Source organism: Nomascus leucogenys, chromosome 13 (assembly GCF_006542625.1).
Source record: "Nomascus leucogenys isolate Asia chromosome 13, Asia_NLE_v1, whole genome shotgun sequence".
Lineage (NCBI taxonomy): Eukaryota > Metazoa > Chordata > Mammalia > Primates > Hylobatidae > Nomascus > Nomascus leucogenys.
The window spans coordinates 44,681,518-44,702,132 of NC_044393.1; the positions used below are offsets into that span (position 1 = coordinate 44,681,518).

General features: G+C 42.4%; 1 protein-coding gene across 4 annotated transcripts in view; it reads left to right on the plus strand.

Annotated features, from left to right (window-relative positions):
- Positions 1 to 20,615, plus strand: part of RALGAPA2 (Ral GTPase activating protein catalytic alpha subunit 2) — a 332,102-nt gene that overhangs the window by 297,860 nt on the left and 13,627 nt on the right. For all 4 annotated transcript variants that reach the window (XR_004032895.1, XM_030825210.1, XM_030825211.1 and 1 more), the window contains one exon: positions 14,876 to 14,997. Coding sequence is in view for 3 of the 4 variants with exons in the window: in XM_030825210.1 (XP_030681070.1) it covers positions 14,876 to 14,997 (122 nt within the window). In the remaining variant the exon portion in view is untranslated. The remainder of the gene's footprint in view (positions 1 to 14,875; positions 14,998 to 20,615) is intronic.

Here is a 20,615-nt window from a genome sequence, read left to right on the forward strand (position 1 = left end):
GATAAGAGGCAGGGCCGTGACTGAGAGCCAGGCTCTCAAGTCAGGCTGCTGGTAGCATCTGAGAGAGGTGGAACAGAACACTTTTCCTCTCTGCTCTTCAATTTCCTCCTCTACAAAAAATTAGGATAGTACAAACCACAGGAGGAAGTTGCGAGGATTAAATGAGATAGAGCCTATAAAACTTCAACCCATTAAAAGCACTTGATCATTTTCATTGGTATCATTATTTAAATGTAACCTTTGGTTGATGCAGCATCAGCAGAGGTGCCTGGCCGGGGGCTCACTTATGCTCAGGATGTAGTCTGATTCACCTGCTGCAGACAGCACACCTGAAAGGCTGTCAGAACAGGGACTTTTCCCTTTGGGGTGCATTTGTAAAAGGGCATCCCATATGCTGTGTGTTGCCGATGATCTCTGAGAATATGTAAGTGACGATGCCTGAATTTCACACTTGAGCCCTGTTGCTTCTTAAGCCTTCCTCTAATACCATTACAGTGTTTCCCTTCCTCACCCCTAAGCAGAAGCATCACAGAGCTGTATGACCACCTTATGGGGTTCTCAGTCCAGTGCCCTTCAGCTGGAGACTCGTTAGCAAGCAGGTGGCTTCACTACCCCACTCAAACACCTAGACCTTCATCAAGACTCATTATTTTCAACAGAGCTATATGTGTATATTTTTTTTCTTTACACAGCCTAGAACCAGATTAGCAGAAGGTGTAGAACAGTACAATGGAGCCTGTTATGAAACCAGAGTAAGTCATTCCAGCAGCCCCTGGGAATTTTCATGACCAATCCTGACAGCAAACATAAAAATTTCAAACCACACTATGTAAGTCACTTATATATACTTCCTGATCATCTTTATTTTTTTTAACCTAGCAGTGAACCAAATGTTAGAACAGACATAAAAGGATTAAAAGAGGAGTTTTTGCCCTCTGGCTGCTCAAAACTACTTCCCATAACATTAATGAGACCCGCATTCTCCACGCTCATCTGGTCATTCTAGTCTGCACAGGACCAGTGTCTGTTGAGTGGCCCAGCCATGCCTACAGATGGAGCAGCTCTTCAGAGTGCTGCAGATAAAGACATGTTCCAGGGCCATTTGTTGCGATGGCTCAACCCTTGTGTCCACTTAGTGTAGCTTCTTCCTAAGTGAGCCAGTTGCATCACATACTGTTATTAATAGCCAGAAATCAGTTGCTTTTAATATTAACTGGCCAACATACTTTTGCTACTTCTGATCATGAGGGAGCTTTGTGTTATTAGAATTCCCCCAAATTTCCAGTTAGGTTTCAAGAATTGTGGCATTATTTTTTTTTGCTCTGATAGGTCTGTGGGGTGTATTGAGTTTCAAGTGTGGGTCAGCAGTAATATTTATCACTCAGGTGTGCTTTGCAACCCAGAGTACCACTCAAGCAGTCTGAATAGGCCAGGAAGGCCGTTTGGCAACCTTCACATCAGCTTCTTTCCTCATTTTGTAAGTCACTTTCATTTGGTAAACCCCTAACTTTTCTTGGAGTTTCTTCTTGACATCTGATAACTTGGTATCAGTTAAATATCTTCCTGGAAAACCGAGATGCCTTTAAGCTATTAAAATTATTTCACAGAAGCATAGAAATACGATTTTCTGCTTCCAGAGGTAGTGATATTTATTATTTTAAAATGCGCAGAAGAAAAAACAAATACAGCTAAAATTTTGTAAATACCATGAAAAGGAATTATTTCCCCAAAATTGCTTTCAGAAATGAAAAATGAAGAAAATCTGTACACAACTTGGTGCAAACACTTTGGACCACAAAATTCAGTTGTTTCATGCCTGAGCCTAGTCTGATTTCATGTGGGCCTAAGAGATTGTTCATAGGTGACAATTAAGAATGTCTCGAAGGAATGGATAACCAGAGTATCTGCTACTGATGTTTTCTTATACTTGTCAGTTTCATTTACTTGTTATCTATCGTATATCATATATCATGATCCTGTTTAATTTCTAGAATCAATCTAGATATAAACTATTCTGTAGGCCAAATGAAAGTGACTTTTGCCTTCAAAATAGAATGTTGAAGAGTAAACATTGGATAATTCAATTCAAATTATGTTCCACTAAGTAGTACCTGTAACGTATTTTATTTAATAATATTTTTTTCTCTTAGAGTCAGTGATGACAGAACCAGAGTTTACAATTCATGTGTGTTGCTCTTTAATTGTCTACTCTTTTTATACTTTGCCACAAACAGGATTTAAGACATTTAGAGACAGTTCTGCATTTCTTTTTAGTTGCATATGTATATATGTGCCATGTTGGTGTGCTGCACCCATTAACTCATCATTTAACGTTAGGTCAGTTCTGCATTTCTAATTATTTTCTGTTTTGTTGTCACTTCATGGATATTAAATGCCCCAAAAACGTCAGCAGTGGTCCTTTCTATATTAAGGTTGGGAGTACATTTTTTAGCTTCTAACATATGATGTCTTTAGGACGAGTGAAAATCTGTGAAAGAGAAACATGGTTCAAGTGACATTGACTCCCTTCCTCCCAGAAATCAAGTTATTGGCGTCAGCATGGCAGAACTCAGGGCTTCTATTGTTCATATTGATTCGTCACTTTTTCAGTCGTTTTCATCACTGAAGTAGCCTGTTGAATCTTTTCTCACTCAATTTGACAGCACTTTCTCTAGACTTGAAATCGGCTGAATGACTAATTTTCTTGTCACTTACATTTTTACTGATATGAGACTTTGAGCGACAGTGTCATGGGGCATTTTCTCACTTGGTGATTTGCAGAAGGTGAGGCGCACTGGGAGAATTGGAGAAGATGGAAATGGAAAATGCTATAATTAAGGATGTGCTCCTTCACAAATCAATCCCCTGGGAAGAACTGATTTGAACATTTCTAATAACAGTATAGTCCAAATCCATTGCATGTGTGGAGCGCCTCAGATTCTAGGAGGGAGACCTTCAGCTCCCTACGCCGGAAGGACATGGGAATATGAGAACAGACCATCTCCAAAAGTCTGTAATTTAATAGCCTGAAGAAAATCTTTTTCTCATTTCCATTTGCTCTTACCATTTCCTCAGAATTATTCTTAAACTTGGTTATATGGTATTTTCTTCTTTTTGAGCAGTAGTGGACTGTTTCTCTCCAGGAGTGTATCATTAGGGTTTGAAACTTAATCTAATATCTTATACCTCCATGTGTTTAATTTCCTTTTCCAAAACATCCATTTTATTTGGTTACATTGTTGAGTAAAGTCATCCTCTTTACCAGGCTGTGACATTTACTTTCAATGATTCATTTATTTGTGGCCTTAAACAGTCCTAGAATTTAAATTTACATTATACTGAAAGAGAAATAAAATCTTGTGAAAATGATGTATGGCTTTAAGATGTAACTGGCATCTGTTCCTGTATTGCTCATTCTGGAATTTTATCCATTTGTTTAGTTATTAAATGCGACCTGAGCCCACCTGTGGAGCATGTGCCTTTGAGGCAGGTACCAGGGAAGCGCATGGGAGCTGAGGCTCTGCAGGAACGCTGCTGCTCCTCTTTCTAGATGCTTCTTCCTGGGATCTGGGAAATGGCTGTCTCCCGCTCCCTCCATATCCCTTGACTGCTCTTTCACTTCTGCCCACCCTCTGGTGGGGGTGGGGGTGGTTCCCTAACATTGCATTCTCCCCTTTTCTCCTTCAAGATCATCTCCAAACCCATGACTCAGCTCTTCAGCTCTGGCCCAGGCCTCTCTGCTGAGTCCCAGTCAGCACTTCCCTGAAGTTGTCCCCCAGGAATCCCTTGGGCTCTTCAGACTCCTCCACTCAACCCTGCCCTCCTCCTCAGGTCCCTTTCTGTCCCACCCTCCTGGTCACTTACACCTTGATCCCAGGGTTATGTCCAGAATCCATCTCCATCTCTTACCATTGGTGAGCACCCCAAGTCCAGCTGGGTCTGCCCCGCATTGTGCCGCTTCCTCCCCTGCGTTGTCTCCCTGCCCCATTATCTCTCAGGCATAGATTAGGTCCTGCTGTTCATCTGTTTTAAAACCTTCAGAGATTCCCAGTTGCCACAGGCTGGTGTTGCTTCTTCCCTTGTGTAACCAGCCCATTGCAGTCTGACCAAGACCCACTCCTCATTCCCGTGAATCACTCCACCCACCAGCTTCCTAGAGCTCGTTGTCCGCTTGTCTTTCCATATAAGCTGTGAATGCTGTGAAGGACAAGACTATGTCTTTTTCATCCTCCAGTGGCTAGAACAGTCCCGGCACATGGTCTGCTGCTCTTCCTGTGTCTTCCATGATTAAATGATTCAGCCACTGTCTGCCTGGAGGGCTTTTGCTCTGGCAGGCCATCCTGCCATTTGTTCTCTCATGTGTTCAGTGAAGATCTTTTTATTAGCAGGCCTTGCTCACAATACATAGTGTGCATTGCATACCACTAGGCATTTTGGGGGCATTTTTTTTTGAGACAGGGTCTCATTCTCTCGCCCAGACTGGAGTGCAATGACATGATCAGAACTCACTGCAACCTCAACTTCCCAGGCTCAAGTGATCCTCTCACCTCAGCCCCTGACCAGCTGGAACCACAGGCATATGCCATCACTCCCGGCTAATTTTTTGTTTTTTTTGTAGAGACAGGGTCTCACTATGTTGCCCAGGCTAGTCTCAAACTCCTGGCCCCAAGCGATTTTCCTACCTTAGTCTCCCAAAGTGCTGGGGATTACAGGGGTGAGCCATTGCACCCAGCCTGGGGGCATTTATTTTATTGAGCTATAATTCACAGGCCATAGCGTTCACCCTTTTAAAATGTATAATACAGTGGTTTTTTGTATATTCACTGAGTTGTACAACCATTGCCACTTCCAATTCCACAACATTGTTATCACCCCCAAAAGAAACTGAATACCCATTAACTGTCATGCCACATTCTCCCCTCCCTCTGGCCCCAAGCAGCCACTGATTTCCTTTCTGTCTGTATTAATTTGCTTATTCTGGACATTTATATTAATGAAGTCCCACAATATATGGGCTTTGGCATCTGACTTCTTTCACTTAGCATAGTGTTTGCAAAGTCCATCCATGTCACAGCAGGTATCAATACCTTCCTTTTTATGGCTGAATACTATTTTATTATATGATATATTACATTTTGTTTATCCATTCATCAGTTTGCAGGCAAGGGGGTTGTTTCTGCTTTTTGGCTGTAAATAATAGTGCTCCTATGAACATTTGTTGGCAAGTTTTTATGTGAACATATATTTTCAATTCTCTTGGGTACTGAACTTCTAGGAGTAGAATTGCTGGATCGTATGTTAACTTTTTGAGGAACTGCCAAACTTTTTTCCACAGTGGCTGCACTTTATTTATTTATTTATTTATTTATTTATTTATTTATTTTTGAGACAGAGTTTCGCTTTTGTTGCCTAGGCTGGAGTGCAATGGCGCGGTCTTGGCTTACTGCAACCTCCGCCTCCCGGGTTCAAGCAATTCTCCTGCCTCAGTCTCCCGAGTAGCTGGGATTACAGGCATGCGCCATCACGCCCAGCTAATTTTGTATTTTTAGTAGAGACGGGGTTTCTCCATGCTGGTCAGGCTGGTCTCGAACTCCTGACCTCAGGTGATCTGCCTACTTCGGCCTTCCAAAGTGCTAGGATTACAGGCATGAGCCACTGCGCCCGGCCTGTGGCCGCACTTTATATTCCTACCAGCAAGGTATGAGGATTCCGATTTCTCCACATCTTCTCGTCCTCACTGGTTATTGTTGTCGCTTGTCCTTTTGATTATAGTCATCCTAGTAGACGTGAGGTCGTGTCTTATTATGGTTTTCATTTCCATTTCCCTAATGACCTGTGGTGTTGAGCATCTTTTCATGTGTTTACTGGCCATCTACATATCTTCTTTGGATAAATGTCTATGCACATCCTTTGCCCATTTTTAAACTCGGTTGTCTTTATTGTTGATCTGTGAGAGTTCTTATATATTTGAGATACAAGATCCTTATCACTTAAATGGTTTGCAGATGTTTTCTCCTATTCTGTGTGTTGCCTCTTCACTTTCTTTGATCACTACTCAAAACATTGCTCAAAAACAAAAACGTGTTATTTTCTTGTGCATCCTCTATTCCAAAAGCAGCCAGTAGTGGGGAGCAGCAGAAGAAACCAGCTAATTAATTTCCTAGTTTTGTAAAATATTCTTAGCCATTCCTTCTCTGAGCTCAGACTCTGCCACAGTAGGGTCATTTTTTTACTAGGTTTAAAATGCATCCATGGGTGTATTTTACACATTCAAAACAGGGTAGTATTCCTCAATCCACAGCTGTCGTTAAGTCATCTCATTTTTATAAGTTTCTGTGAGCCCACTATCTGTCCTGTGGGAGGGTCATGCCTCCCTCCTTGTGTGTAGCGCCTCATTCTCTGCCTCACTGGAGAGCCTGCTTCTGCTCTATTTCCTCTTCCCTCCACGCCAGGGTGTGTGTGTCACCCAGCGTGGCCCTCTCTCTGCCACGCCATAGTCCTTCCTGGTTATGCTCAAGGTCATTCTCAGAAGTTCTGGTCATTTCAAGCCTGCAAGTAACATTCTTACCTCTTCCGCATGCCCAAAAGATGTATGTCATCCACTTCTGAAAAATGCAAAGACAAAGTAAGGTATTGAAATATTTGGACAAGCCCATTGATTGAACATATAGATGCCAGTCAGCCTTGACCTCTTCCAAACTAGAGGACACTCAGGACCCTCCTTAGTGGTGCAGTTCCTCTAAGGGCAATATAGCAACTTAAGTGACATCATGTTGCTTCCTTGCCTCAAGCCATTCGGGCCTCCTGTGCCCAGGCCCAGCCTGTCTTTCAGCTGCACTTCCTGTGACCCTCTTACTACCCCATAGCTCCAGTCTCCTTTCTCCTCCAGAAGCATCCCAAATTCCTTCCCGCTCATGGCATTCTCTGTGCCCGAACTGCTCTTATACTCCTTACCCCACTTCATCCCTGCTTGGTTAGCTGCTTCCCTCCCATCAGAGACTTCGTTGAGCTTATCTCCCTCTTTCCTTCCTGGTACTGACATAATGACAGTTTGCCTTATTCCCTGGACTTGTCCTTTAACTAGTGTTCGGTCTGCCTCCCTGCTAGAATGCAGGATTGCTGGGGGCAGGAGCAACATCTGTCTTGTTGCCTGATTACATGCCCATTACCTAGCACGGGGGGCACTCAATACATATCTCTTGAATGGACGAGTGCTTGAATGAAGGTGGATTTGCTTTTTGAAAATAGCACAGCCACTTGAGATCCAGTTCTCTGAGCAGACTAGGATAATGTATAGAAATCTATGCTTAAGCCCATGAATAGATGTAGTATTCTGACCATTCTCAGATTCAGCTGGTTTTGTCATTCTTAATGCATAGTAATTCTAACAACAGTAATTTTGTAGAAATACATTTTTATTTTTTGGAGCATTATCCCCCTCCCCCACAGGTGGCATTCGTATCCATGTTTGATTTGAGCTTTTTGAATCCCTTCTGACAGAGTTCCCCACAACTTTCAGAAAATTTTGAGCTCTGACATTCTGGTCTATTTCTGGAATGAAATGCCTAAAAATAGTACTGTCTCGTTTCTGCTTTCTCTGTGTCTGAGTCAAATGGACTTCTTTGTGATCATCGTCAACTCTAACACCCAAACATAGACCTTTTATATCAACCTTCAACTTGAAGCTCATTCTATCCTTCTGATGGGTGAGAAAAGATTCATTTGATTAGTGCTGTTTCATTCTGGCCAAATTGCCCATTTTTATTATGAAATATTTATACAGACTAGAAGACGTGTCATTTACATACGTTCTAAGGAACACCAAAACGTGTCCCGGTACTGACACCCACCTGCACCAGCCAATATATTTCAGACCCTCCCAGGTACCACCCCTCCACACCCCAGAGGTAATCCCAGGTATTATTTCCTTGTTCTTTATCATTTTCCTACATATGTGTGTAGCCCTAAGCAATATGTTTCACTTAACCTGTTTTTAAAATATATATAAGCCAGGTAAGGTGACTTAGGCCTGTAATCCCAGCACTTTGGGAGGCTAAGGTGGAAGGATCACTTGAGGCCAGGAGTTCAAGACCAGCCTGGGCAACATAGGGAGACCCCATTGCTACAAAATATTTTAAAAACTAGCCAGGCATGGTGATGCATGTCTGTAGTCCCAGCTACTTGGGAGGCTGAGGTGGGAGGATTGCTTGAGTCCAGGACTTCAAGATTGCAGTGAGCTATGATGGCTCCACTGCACTCCATACTAGGTGACACAGTGAGACCCTCTCTATAAATACATAAATAAATAAAAATGTATAGCAATAGAATTGCACTCAATGTGTCCTTCAGTGACTGGCTTTTTTGGTTGAGCATTGTTGCCAGTTTTATCCTTGTTAATACACATGCCTGTAGTTCATTTATTTTCACTGCTGTCTAATATCCCATTGTGTGACTGCATTTATCCATGAATGTTAAAAATAGTTTCCTTTTTCTTTTTTGCTGTTGTCTGTAACATGTTATAAACATTCTGAACCAAGCACATATGTACCAGAGCTCACATACTGAGAAGCGGAATTGCCAGCCCGCAAGCACGCGCGTCTGTTCTTCCCTGGATAAGGTCAAATTGCTCTCCCAAGAAGCCAGGCCAGTTACCTCCCAGCAGCAGGTTCTTGGGGCTCCTGTGCCCCATGTCCTGTCTGACATTTGGCATTATTACATGTTCTGTGTTTGGCCACTCTGGGATATATAAGATGGTATTTTGTTGTGATTCTCATAATCCCTGATCATTAATGGTACTGAGCAACTTAATTGCCAGTCATGGTTTATCTCTTGGTTGCCCATCTTTCTAGTAGCTTATTTGACTTTTTCTTAGGGATTTGTTAGGCATTTCTCTTATATTCTGGCACCTACCCCTTGCCAGCTCTCAGTCGCAGATGCTTCCTCCCATGTTGTGCCTGGTAGTTCTGCCTTCTTTACTTACCACTATTGTGGTAAACAGGAGCTCTTACTTTGAATGTGGTCAGATGTACCAGTCTCTTCTCCCTGTGGTTCATGTTTTGGTTTCTTAAGAGATCCAAGGTCATAAAGAGTTTGCCCCTACATTCTTCTAAAAGTTTTTATCACGGAGTTTTTAAAATCTGTGTAGAATTTTACTTCAAATTGAACTCTCTAACCTCTCCTTACAAGTTGCTATTGCCTAGAATATATCTAGCTGTATCATAGCTTAAAGCAGTGGACACGAATTTCAGGCCTTCATTTATCCACTCAGTAAATATTATGTGGGTTACTTTTAAGCTAGGTTGTATGAGTGACGTAAGAGAATAAATTTCTGTTGACATAAATTTGATGAACCTGACTCATATGGTGTCCTCAAGGAGTTTATTGAAGTAAACGATGGTCCCAAAAACCATATGTCTGTGTTCCAGTTCCTGGAACCTGTGAATGTTAACTATTTGACTCAAGGCTGTGTGCTGATATAAGTTAAGGATCTTGAAATGAGGAGATCATCCTGGGTTATCCAGGAGAGCAGTAAATCCAGTGAGGAGTGTCCTTTAAGAGAGACACATAGAATAGGAAGAGGCCATGTAGCTATGGAGGCAAAGAGGGGAGTCATGCAGCCCCGCGGACGCAGACAGCCACCTGGAACTGGAAGAAGCATGAACAAAATCTCTCCTGCAGCCTCTGCTGTCATCTTGATTTTGGACCTGTGGCCTCCCAAAAGTAGTGAGAGAATAAATTCCTGTTGTTTTAAGCCACCCAGTTTGTGGTCATTTCCAGCAGCCACAGAAAACTCACATAAGGAGGCTTAAGATGGTCATATGTGGTAGCTATTTAGCCAGAGGTTTTCAACCTTTTCCACACCCTAATGTAATGTACTCAAGGAGTGGACCAGTGGCAGCAGAACTCGGGGGCGCCAGAACTTTTGAGAGGGATGCGTGGATGGCTGAAGCGTCCCAGATGGTTCTGAAACATGACATTCCCTCCTCTGCAGATCACTGCCGTGGGAGTTGGAGTCATGAGAATGGCTAGCTCTGGGCTTGCTTGTGCCAGTGATAAGAGGCTGCATGAGTTCAGAAAGAAAACTGGGGTGGGTACACAAACAGTTACAGCACACACACACCGATGCCAGGAAGCTGCCTGTGTCCGGGGCCACTTTGCCAGTCTGAGCATCATATCCACTGTTGGGAAATTTAGAGAAGGTTCAGGCAAGAAGGTTTCAAGGGTTGAAAAAATATAGTCTGCAACATAGCCTCTTCCAAACAGTTCTCTTTATTTCTTTGATAAAAGAAGCTTGAAGGGGCTAAACAACAGTCAACAAACACGTAGCCTGAATAAGTAAAAAGAAATTAAAGTGGAATAATTGTTGTTTTGTTGTACTTTGTAAAGTCAGCATGATCTGGGTATAGATGCAGCTTACACATACGCACTCAGGTTTACGTTGCGGGTTATTGTAGCTCACGTATATTTAAGTCAGTTGATTTGTCTCATTTGGAGTTTAGTTCCCAACCTCACACACGATCTTGAACTTAACACCATTTATTCTAGAATTCAAGATATTAGATGAAAGCAGTAAAGGTTAGAGGACCTGGACTGTAGCCTTAATCCCATTACTGTGTCACTGTGATTCAAGAAAATTTCTTGAACTCTCTGAGCTCTCATTACCTGATCAGTAAAATGGAGACCATAGGACTTCCCCGCTCATGAGGGTGTAGCCTGAAGGGGGTTTGCTTGCCATGGAGCCTGACACGGAACTCTGCTCTAGCTTACCTACTACATTCTTTCTGCAACAAAACCCTAGGCCCACATGGTAGAGGCAGGGAGCAGTCAATCCAGCTTTTTCGTGCTTTTCTTTTTGTGCTGGAATCCAGGTAGATGCTTCATATATAGGATTCTATTTAATCTTCCCAGCCGTCCTGAGAACAGGCCTTGGTGTCCCCATTTTACATTTAGTAAGACAACTGAGGCTGGAGTCGGAGCCGCTTGCCTCAGCTGTCTCACGTGTAAAATGGGGACACCAACACCTGGCAGGGAAAAGGGCAGCTGAGATTCAAACCCTGCCTTCCTTCCACCAAAATGCAAGCTCCTTCCTGACTGTCATGCTGCTACTGTCATTTCTAAAAATTAAACAATAATGAGAGTAAAGTTGGGGGACAGGTTCAGATTCTCAGATTCTTACAGCTCTGCAGATTCAGCAGGGTGTGTCTTGAGAGTCTCAAGAAGTTCTCTTGGAAATTTTTGATAAAATGTAACCAGTAAAGGCGTATAACCTCTTTAGTAAAGTAGAGGAATATTATCCATTTTTTTATTTTTTATTCTAGGGACAGAATCTTGCTATGTTACCCAGGCTGGACTCAAACTCTTGGGCTCAAGTGATCCTCCCACCTCAGCCTCCTGAGTCGCTGGGACTACAGGCCTGTCTCTTAATCAAAATTCTTGATAAAAGTTCTTATGTGAAAATGTGAAAAGAATGAGTGGCTAAAGAAACTGAGAAATGTCCAGAAGCCAAGATGGGTTTCTGGTCCGTAATTTGAATGTTCCCTGAATTGAGTAATCCAGGGGAAAACTGCTCTTGAAAAAAGTACTTTGTTGTGTGTGGCTTTTCATGAGATAATAATTCAGAACAGAATTAAAAGTTACACATTCGTTGGTAAACTTTTTAAGAGAACAAAAGGGCCATGGCTAGTATTGAAACAGATCGGATTTGTGACCTGGTGCTTCTTTCGGTGAAAGGTCTTTGACCGTGCAGGGATTGGCATCATTTCAGCATTCACTTCACATTTTAACATGTCTTACATATGAAGAGCTTACAAGCATTTTGATGTCTAAATTATAAATGCCCTTTGTTATAGAAAGCAACCAGCATTGAAGCCCTGAGGATATTAGGTAAGAAAATGTCAGATGATACTGCTCCAAATTGCCCTTGCAATTAATTCAGTTAAGATCCCAGTGCTGTGTTTTTTATGGCTACTAAAAGAAATGATTTTTGGCACCCACAAGCTCCTTGGCTGTTTCTAAACGCCGCCAGAGCTAAGGGGATATTTGTTTTCTCTTTGTCAGGGTGTTTACATGCCCTGGCTTGGGCCATGAGCGAAAATGTATTTGATGATCTCCTGATCTCACCCCAATCCCTAATGGATGTTTGTCTAAATGACAGCACCCAGTTTAGCACTGTTAACACTCTAGTTAGTGGGCGGGAGAGTGTGGGCTGTGTGTGACAGTCGGGGGCACGGATGGCAGGGTCAGGAACCTTCTATGAAGGAAACACTTCCTCCTCCAGGATCCAGTTCTGGAAGCACCTTTATGTCTTCTGTCTCCTACTGCCTTAATTTAGGAGTCAGACCATAAATATTCATTGAATCAGAGAATCTCACAACTTCATTATTACTCCTCTAAATATAGTGCTGGACTTTCTCTAAGGTGCCCAGATCTCTCAGCCTTGACAAGGACAAGCTTATGACAATTGGATAGTACCATCCAGGATAGGGACGGTGGGCTGCCATCTGGGGTCAGTTCATATGGTATTATGCAAAACGTCCCTTTGTAGGTTTGATCATGAGCTTGATTAACATAGCCAGCCACTTTCCAGATACGTGGCTTCCGTAGAGTAGTTAGCAAAATGCACACGCATTTCCTTTTTGTTCACCATTGTCCCAAGCACTGTGTGTGGATGTGTTGGACGCAGTGGGGCCTTTCAGGAAACAGCAGGACGATGCTAGGCAGAGCATGACAGGTCTTTAGAGGGACGTGCCTGCTCTAACCCAGGCCCACAAGCAGACGACGGACTGAAAGGGGGAGCCATGAATTGAGCGTTGACAGCGGGCCACGGCGGTCCGAAGGCTCAGGTGGTTGTCAGCCATAAGTTTAGCTCAGCTCTTTGAGTAATTTGTCACGCCTCGCTCAGCCCCTGCTGGGCCAGCACGTGCCAGCTTAGTGTCAGAGTGCCTGTTCGCCAGACGGCCACTCAGGCCTAACGTCCTGCTGTTCCCCGGACCAGCGGCTTGCTGGGGCCATGTATGGAGGGCCGAGCCGTGGCGACAGCCAAGTGCTGTGCAGAATAAGTGTGTTCATAATGAGACGTGAATGGCATTAGTGGGTCCCTCTAGAATTGGGCCTGAGCAGGCGCCTCTCGCTGAGGAAGTTTGGCAGCCTGTTCATTAAGGCGAGTCACCAGGAGTTCAGCCCACAGTGGAGAAGCCAGTTCAGGCTCATGCTGCCCAGGCCTTGGGCGGTTGTGCCCATCTATATAAAAGATCATAAATCATTAGAGGGGCCACTTTGGAAATCTTCAAACTCATTTTCCTTGCTTGAGGTTGTATAGAGCAAACTTAACGGAGAAATTCTGGCAGCACGCTGTCCAGTAGTGCTTTCCACGGTGACAGGCATGTCCTATATCTGTGCAATCCAGTATAGAACCCCTAGCCACGTGCGGCTATTGAGTGCTTAAAATATAGAAAGGCGGGGGGAGGGGGCAAAGCAACTGAATTTTAGCTTTTTAGTTTAATTAATTCAGATTTAATATGAGATATCCACATGTGGCTTGTGGCTACTGTATGGGATAGCACAGCCCTAGAATGCCTCTGGTCTCCTCATGGTATGAAAATTATCCTCTGAATATAACTGAAGGAGTAGGGAGAGGAAGAGCCTGCATTTAGAGATCGGTGTGCATACTTTGCCATAAGAAAGCAGAAAAGTATTTGACCATTTAAAAACATGCTGTCTTGAAAGCTGATTGAAAGGACATAATTGTCACCAACTTGTATTTTTAAAGAGGCCATTTTGAAAAGATAGTTTGAAAATGTAGTGAGAAATGCTAGTTACTTTCCTCTTCTGGAGCTGCAAATAATAAACTGATGGTGATCCACATTCCCTCTGTTCCTGGAGAATTAGCATGATTTTCAAAACAACTGAAACATATCTTTTAACTTTTGCATTGATAATGAAGAAGGGGAAAAATGAGACGTCATGCGGACTTCCCCAAGTGTTAATTCATAACGTCGTATGTGCAGTGCCTCCATCCATTGTCGGATTGTTCTGACGTTATCCTGTTATTGGAAGTGCATGATTCACCTTCTGAGGAAACAGAAGCCACACACAAAAGGGGAAGATTTGCTTTCTGCCCTGTGAAAGCCTGCCACACGCAGGGGTCCTATTAAGACAGCTGGAAAGTTGCTTCAGTGTGTTACGCTTGTAAGTTTTATTGGTGACTGGTTTTTGATTACACATTTGAATGCTGTGTGTGCCAGACTGCAGTTTTAATTAAAAGGCAGTAGTCTTTTTTTAAAAATTGCCCTGTGCACTCTTGGTAGATTCTCTCACATAGTAGTTCTTATTTTCCAATGTTCACAACTTGTCTTGGTTAGAGGCTCTGATGCCCCCTCAGAGTCTATCTTCCCAGCCTTCTCTCTTCCCAGTAACTTGCATCTTCTTATTTTTAAGAAGCGTCTGCACTGTCGTATCACCAAGTTGCTTGAAGTATCAACGTATATGTCAGTAGGCTAAGAATGTTTTATCCACTGAAATAGGACGTAAAAGATCTACCACTGTCAGTGGAAAGAGATGCTATTGCAATCAGTATCTCCTGTTTTTGTTTAAATCAGCCCTAATGATCTTATGATGTTCTTCTGTAACTGTTGCCCTACATGTTTTTTAGTGTTACTAGTATTGAATGCAATTAAAGTCTAAGAGAAACTTAGGTCTCAAAACCAGAATTTGGGTATGAATTATGACTAATATTTAATTTTCTGCAAGATGGTAAAGAACCTGCAGGATACTTTTTTACACAGAAAAAATTGCACAACAGTATTAAAAGTGAATTCTGTCACTGCTCTGCATGCCACTTTGCACGTGCACTTGTTTCCTTAACCGATTACCGCAGCTATGAAGAGCGAGCTCTGTATCTCGAAGCAATAATTCAGAACCACCGCGAAGTAATGACATTTGAGGATTTCGCAGCCCAAGTCTTTTCTCCCTCTCCCAGCTACTCCCTCAGCGGAACGGGTGAGTGTCTACATTATTCTTCTCTCACGCGCTTAAGACGCATTCGAGCAGCAGATGTACACCTGTTTTTCACAGATAAATGCTTGCAAATTTAAGAAGAGCATTCTCCCTCTGAATCAACTAATGAATATCAAAAGGAATGATGACATTCATTTTAATTTGTTTTGTATTCGAGCTGTTCACTCAGTTCCTTTCTTCAGCTATCCTGTTAACCTTCAAATCTAGCAAGGTTAATGAACTTTTTCTCAGTAATGTGCTCCGGTTCATTCAGGAGTGTGGGTTTCTTGCTGAGCTGGGAATATGTTGTTTAAAAGCGATGCCCGAATCAGTGCTTACTTATCAAAAAAGAGTTCCTCACAGTGGAAGCCGTTGCTACTAATGCTAAATGGGGATTATGCTGCCGAGATTCGAGGGTCAGGGATTAATGCAGGAGACATGGAAGGACAGTGTCCCGGGGTCCCTCATTACAGCAGTGCAGTGTGCGTGTCTCTCTGGAGTGGTTTGTGTCATGTGGACAAGCCGCCGACCGGAGCAGCACCTGGTGTGGAACCCGTTTAGAAACTAGCTTACAATAATTTTCGTTTATTAGGGCCAGTGGAAAATTGTGAAAGTTTCCATAGATTTCCTTGTTTTTAGGTTTTTATTCTTTTTATATTTCCAGTTTAGGGGGAAAAATACATGTACTGCCACTTAAACAGATTATGTGATTACTGTGTGTTTCTTTCAAATAATAGAATTATTACTTGTAAATTTCTGCATATAATTACAGATTAATTGCCTTTCAGAGAATAAATGGGATATTTAGCCAATGCATGTTGAGATTCTCAGTGAGAAGCTTCCTTCTTCTTCCACTGCTTTAGATGAAACTGTTAGAGTGCTTAATAGATTTCTAACCTGTGTCAATTGTCTCTGAACACTGCCTTACTTCTCCTATTCTGACTTGTTAACAAATATCTTATACACAAAGTGAAAAAAAATTAAATCCAGTGAAATAAATCACTTACAAATAAAATCAGCCATGCATCATTGTTTAACATCGCTGGCCTCAATCCTTGCCTCTCGGAGCTTTGTTGGGAGATAAGAGGGAGAGGCACGCACTTGCACAGGGAGCCAGGAGCAGCAGGCAGAAGGCTTGGGAGATAAGCAGGCTGGCAGAGGTGCAGGAGCAGCGCGATTTGCATAATCACGCCTCTGCTTCCTGGTGAGGCGTCAAGGAACACTGGGATGGCCTCTATTGATCTTTGTTGAACTGGAATACTAAGCAACATGAGAAAAGCTTATAACTTAAAGCTTTGATTAATGTTTCTTACATTAAAAAAGTGGAACAGCTGTGAATTGAATTCTTTTATACACTCTGCCAACATTCTATCTAAGACAAAAAAAATTCGTTTCAAGGGAAATGAAGATTTCATACTCAGTCTGGCTAGAGATTTTAAATCGTTTCTAATTTTTCAGTGGAAGAACATGAGGGATCTGTAGCAAAGCTAATTTTAAAAAGATCTCATTCAGCTTTTTCCCACCCTCATGAGATTATTCCCCTCTTCGTGAGGACTTGATTTTTCAGTGCAGGTTGTTTTTTGTTTGTTTGTTTGTTTGTTTTAACTCTTGACGAAGCTTTTTACTTCTTAAAATTAAACATGTAAATAATAACTAGATGTTTTCATTCCTTAACTGTTACATTCTTAAGATTATTAAGATATTATCGAAATGAACAATGATGGACTTTGTTTTCTATGTATATTTTAGCCTCTGTATAAACTAATTTGATCTTTTCCAAACATCCATAATTATTTAAAGCAATTGAAATGAGTGAGATTCTAGGAGCAGTTTGAGTTTTTAAGAACTCTACTTGGAGAGGATTGTCAATAGGCTTCTTCAAGAACATCATATTTTTGAAAATTGCTTAGCAGAATAAAGATTCTGACAGCATGTGAGGGTGGGCATTGGAACTCTTCTAAAAGGAACGTGAAACCAAACATGGAATATCAAGACAAATGCTACTCACTCCGCTTTTCAATTATTAACATCAGTATTACATTTCATAGTGTTCATGGTTTAAGGAATTCAGTGTTGAGTGGGAAAATTTTTTATACATCTGTCATACCTATCCTTAAGTGTGATTTTTAAGTCTAGGCATAATGTTCTGTTTCAATTCTTCGCATATCTGCTCATAACGCTGAGTAGGGATGAACTAGATATAATCTTGATTTGAACTGAAATATGGGGCAGTACAATGAGGACAGAGCATTTCAGCACCATAGACAAGCACGTTTTCAGAAGCATCTTCTCGTTTACATACTGGCTGAGGAATCCCTGTCCGCTATCTGTTACTACGTCTACAGATGAAAACACTTGTCATTTGTTTATACTGTTATGTTCTTGGGACAAGTGCGATCAAACCCAGATGAGCCAGCCAGCTTAAACTAAGAAATTGAGGTGAAGTCTGTTCTTCCAAGCAACAAGCCAACTGGAAAAATTGACCCTGAGCGGCTTAAGCTCCCACAGTGCACTTAGGACCCAATCAGACCATCTCTGGCCCTCAGTGTCATCAAAGCAGGGCCTTGGGCTTGGGCTCACATGCATATGCACAGTCTGAGGAATTAGGGGCTCCTAGGTTTTCTTTGTATCCTCACCACCAGGGCTTTATTATTAATGAAGAGGGAGCATCACCTGAACACTGCATTCATTCCACACTGTATTGGTAGCAGCAAGCCAGAAAGCAGCATGCAGCCCCCACTTCTAGAGGGGAAGCCCCAGTATCAGCCTTTAAGTCTGAGGTAAAAGTGGGAGATGCGCTCAGTGGGAGTGGCCTGTGCCTGAAGCTTCCACTCTTGGAAAATGCCCTCTGCTTCTGACTCTCCCCATCCAGGTGCTGTTACCCATCCGCCCAACAAGCCCTGCGGGGGTGGGTTGGCCAGGTGAACAGGCTTGCGTTCAGGATGCGCCGTCAACCACACATGGTGGTGTAGCTGCTAATATATGAGTGCTCAGCTTTTTTCAAAGAGCTTTCAAAACAAAATCTATTTTCCTAATCAGAAAATATTTTTAAAGACCATCATATCTACCTTGTATCTATTCCATCCATTACTTGTATTGATAACACCTGACATGTAAAGATATTTCAACTACTTTTTTACCTAGCACTATAGTTTACCTTCCTTTTTTGGCCAGCACTAAATAATCTAAATAATCTAAAAGGTAGCCAGTATTAAAATATTGGTTGCAATTAACATATATATGTTTTATGTATAAATACATTTATATACAGATATACATTTCTCTCTCACACACACACACATATTGGGGTGGGGGACTAAATTTGTGCTTTCAGTCATCACCAAGAAAGAGGGACCGGCAGAGAGGCCTTTAAAGGGTTAACTGGAATGGGCACCCTCGACTGCTGGGAGGGACTGATGTAATCACTGCAGCTCACAGCCAAGTGCATCTGTTCACCATGAGGTCATTCTTCTGCATGCTAATGATTTGGAAAATCAAGTCTAGTGTTTGACATTATCAGAAAAGATATAAACAGTGTAAATCTTTACTTTTTAGAGGTTGCTCTTATAAAAGAGAAAAAAAGGAACTTTACATTGGACCTGAGATTTTTTTTCAGAACTGCCTTAAAGATTGTGTCTGGATCTAAAAATTTTGGAGGAATCCACTTGTGTCTGTTGATAAATCAATCCCCAGATCACTATTACGGTCACAGCTAGCAATCTGGTAGCCAAGGGCTACAGGTATGTCTCATTTAATATCTAATTTTAAGAATTTCCAAGTGCCTTTGTCAGAAGTTGATAAAGATAGATTTTTCCCAAAAAATGTTCAAAACCAAGTTAAACGAGTGGTTCTTCTCAGAATACCCAAACTGACTTGTGTTTGCCGAAGATGCCAATACTACGTATGGTTCCTTTCTGCTTCAATATTGCTATAGAGAGCCAGCAGAGGGAGCACAGGTCTTTGTTTATTTGTTAGCCCTGCATAAACACAGCGTTTGATTTCTCCAAGATATGGTCAGAAATACTTCCTCCTTTATGATAGGCTGATTGTCAAGGCTCCAGGATTTAGAACAAGTGGGAGAAAATTCCTCACTATGCTTCATCAGAGTCTGCCACTTTTAATGTAGGTCGTATTTGGAGCTTAAACCAGATTAGTCTGAGTCGGTCTTAGGATGCCACTGCCATTCCTGCTATTGCACAGAACTGCAAACTTTCATCTTTCACACAATTGCTTGGACGCCCTCGTGGAAAGGGTTATTATGCCACTTACCTAATGAAAAAGACTTTTGTAGCTTTTCTTCTACAACACAGTCGTTATGTTAAGTTTGCAGAACCTTTACCAGAAGACTCTGCTTGGTGTCACTGAGTCATTTTGGTGGCCAATAAAATCTTCTCCTAAAACTGCAGATGGAGGCACTTATGTTACACATTCGCCCCAAAGCAGATCTGAGATGTAGACACTACACAGACTCCTCTTAGAACTCACCAGCCTTTGCCCGGAGGGATATGGCTACACCCAGCTTTTGCTTGCTAAGGTCTCCACACCATATGCAGCTTGTCATTCTGCATGCAGTCCTGACAGGTAATCTTCCTTGGCTCTTTCACTGGGCAGTTAATAATCAAGTTAATTCCCAGACACAGCACAAATAAATCCTAACCCAAACCCCCAAAAAGAGTTTCCCCGCTCATTGAAAGGATAGTCCTGTGACAGATTCATCGCGTTCATATTCATTCCCTCCCTGTTAAAGTGGTCTTAATACGGTTTTAATTAATAGTACTTCTTTTGAATTGTATGTGTTCAGCTTCCCCATAACTTTGCTGAAGCCAGCAAAGAACATCATAGAATGTTGAACTAGAAGGGACTTCAGGAAAGGTCATGTCTAACCCTGTCACATTAATTTTGAGCAAGCTGAAGACCAACCCAGGAAGGGACCACTGAAGGTCATGGGCAAGTTGGAATCAGGGCCAACTCAACCTTCACCTCCCCATTCCACATGGAAATGCCAGCCCTGTGCCCACCCTATAGTGATAATCCCATAATCAGAGCCATAGCTACCAGCTCTTTATTCATACTAAAGGCCAGAGTCAGATTTTACTCTATTCAGATAATCCAGAAGTTTTCCCTTTTGGTCTCACTCTGTCGCCCAAGTCTGGATTGCAGTGGTGTGAGCACAGCCCACTGCATCCTCCCCATCCCAGGCTCAAGCAATCCTCTAGCCTCAGCCTCCTGAGTAGCTGGAACTACAGGCATAAACCACCACATCCAGCTAATTTCTGTATTTCTTACAGAGACAGGGGTTCACCATGTTGCCCAGGCTGGTCTTGAACTCCTGGGTTCAAGCGATCTCCCCACCTCAGCCTTCCAAAGTACTAGGATTACAGGTGTGAGCCACTGCACCCAACCCAGAAGTTTTCCTTAAACACAAGCTATCTTATATCACCATCTATTCAATAACTCAGCCATCCCACTCAGCACCCTCAGCACACTTGGCTGTAGCTGGCCAAAGTGTTGCCACATGTCCTACAGACAACTGCCTTGCACAGATGTTTCTTCTACCCCCATAATCCCTTCTGGACACAGCCCAAGTCTTCCTTCCCTCATAACCAGCTTGATTCTGACCA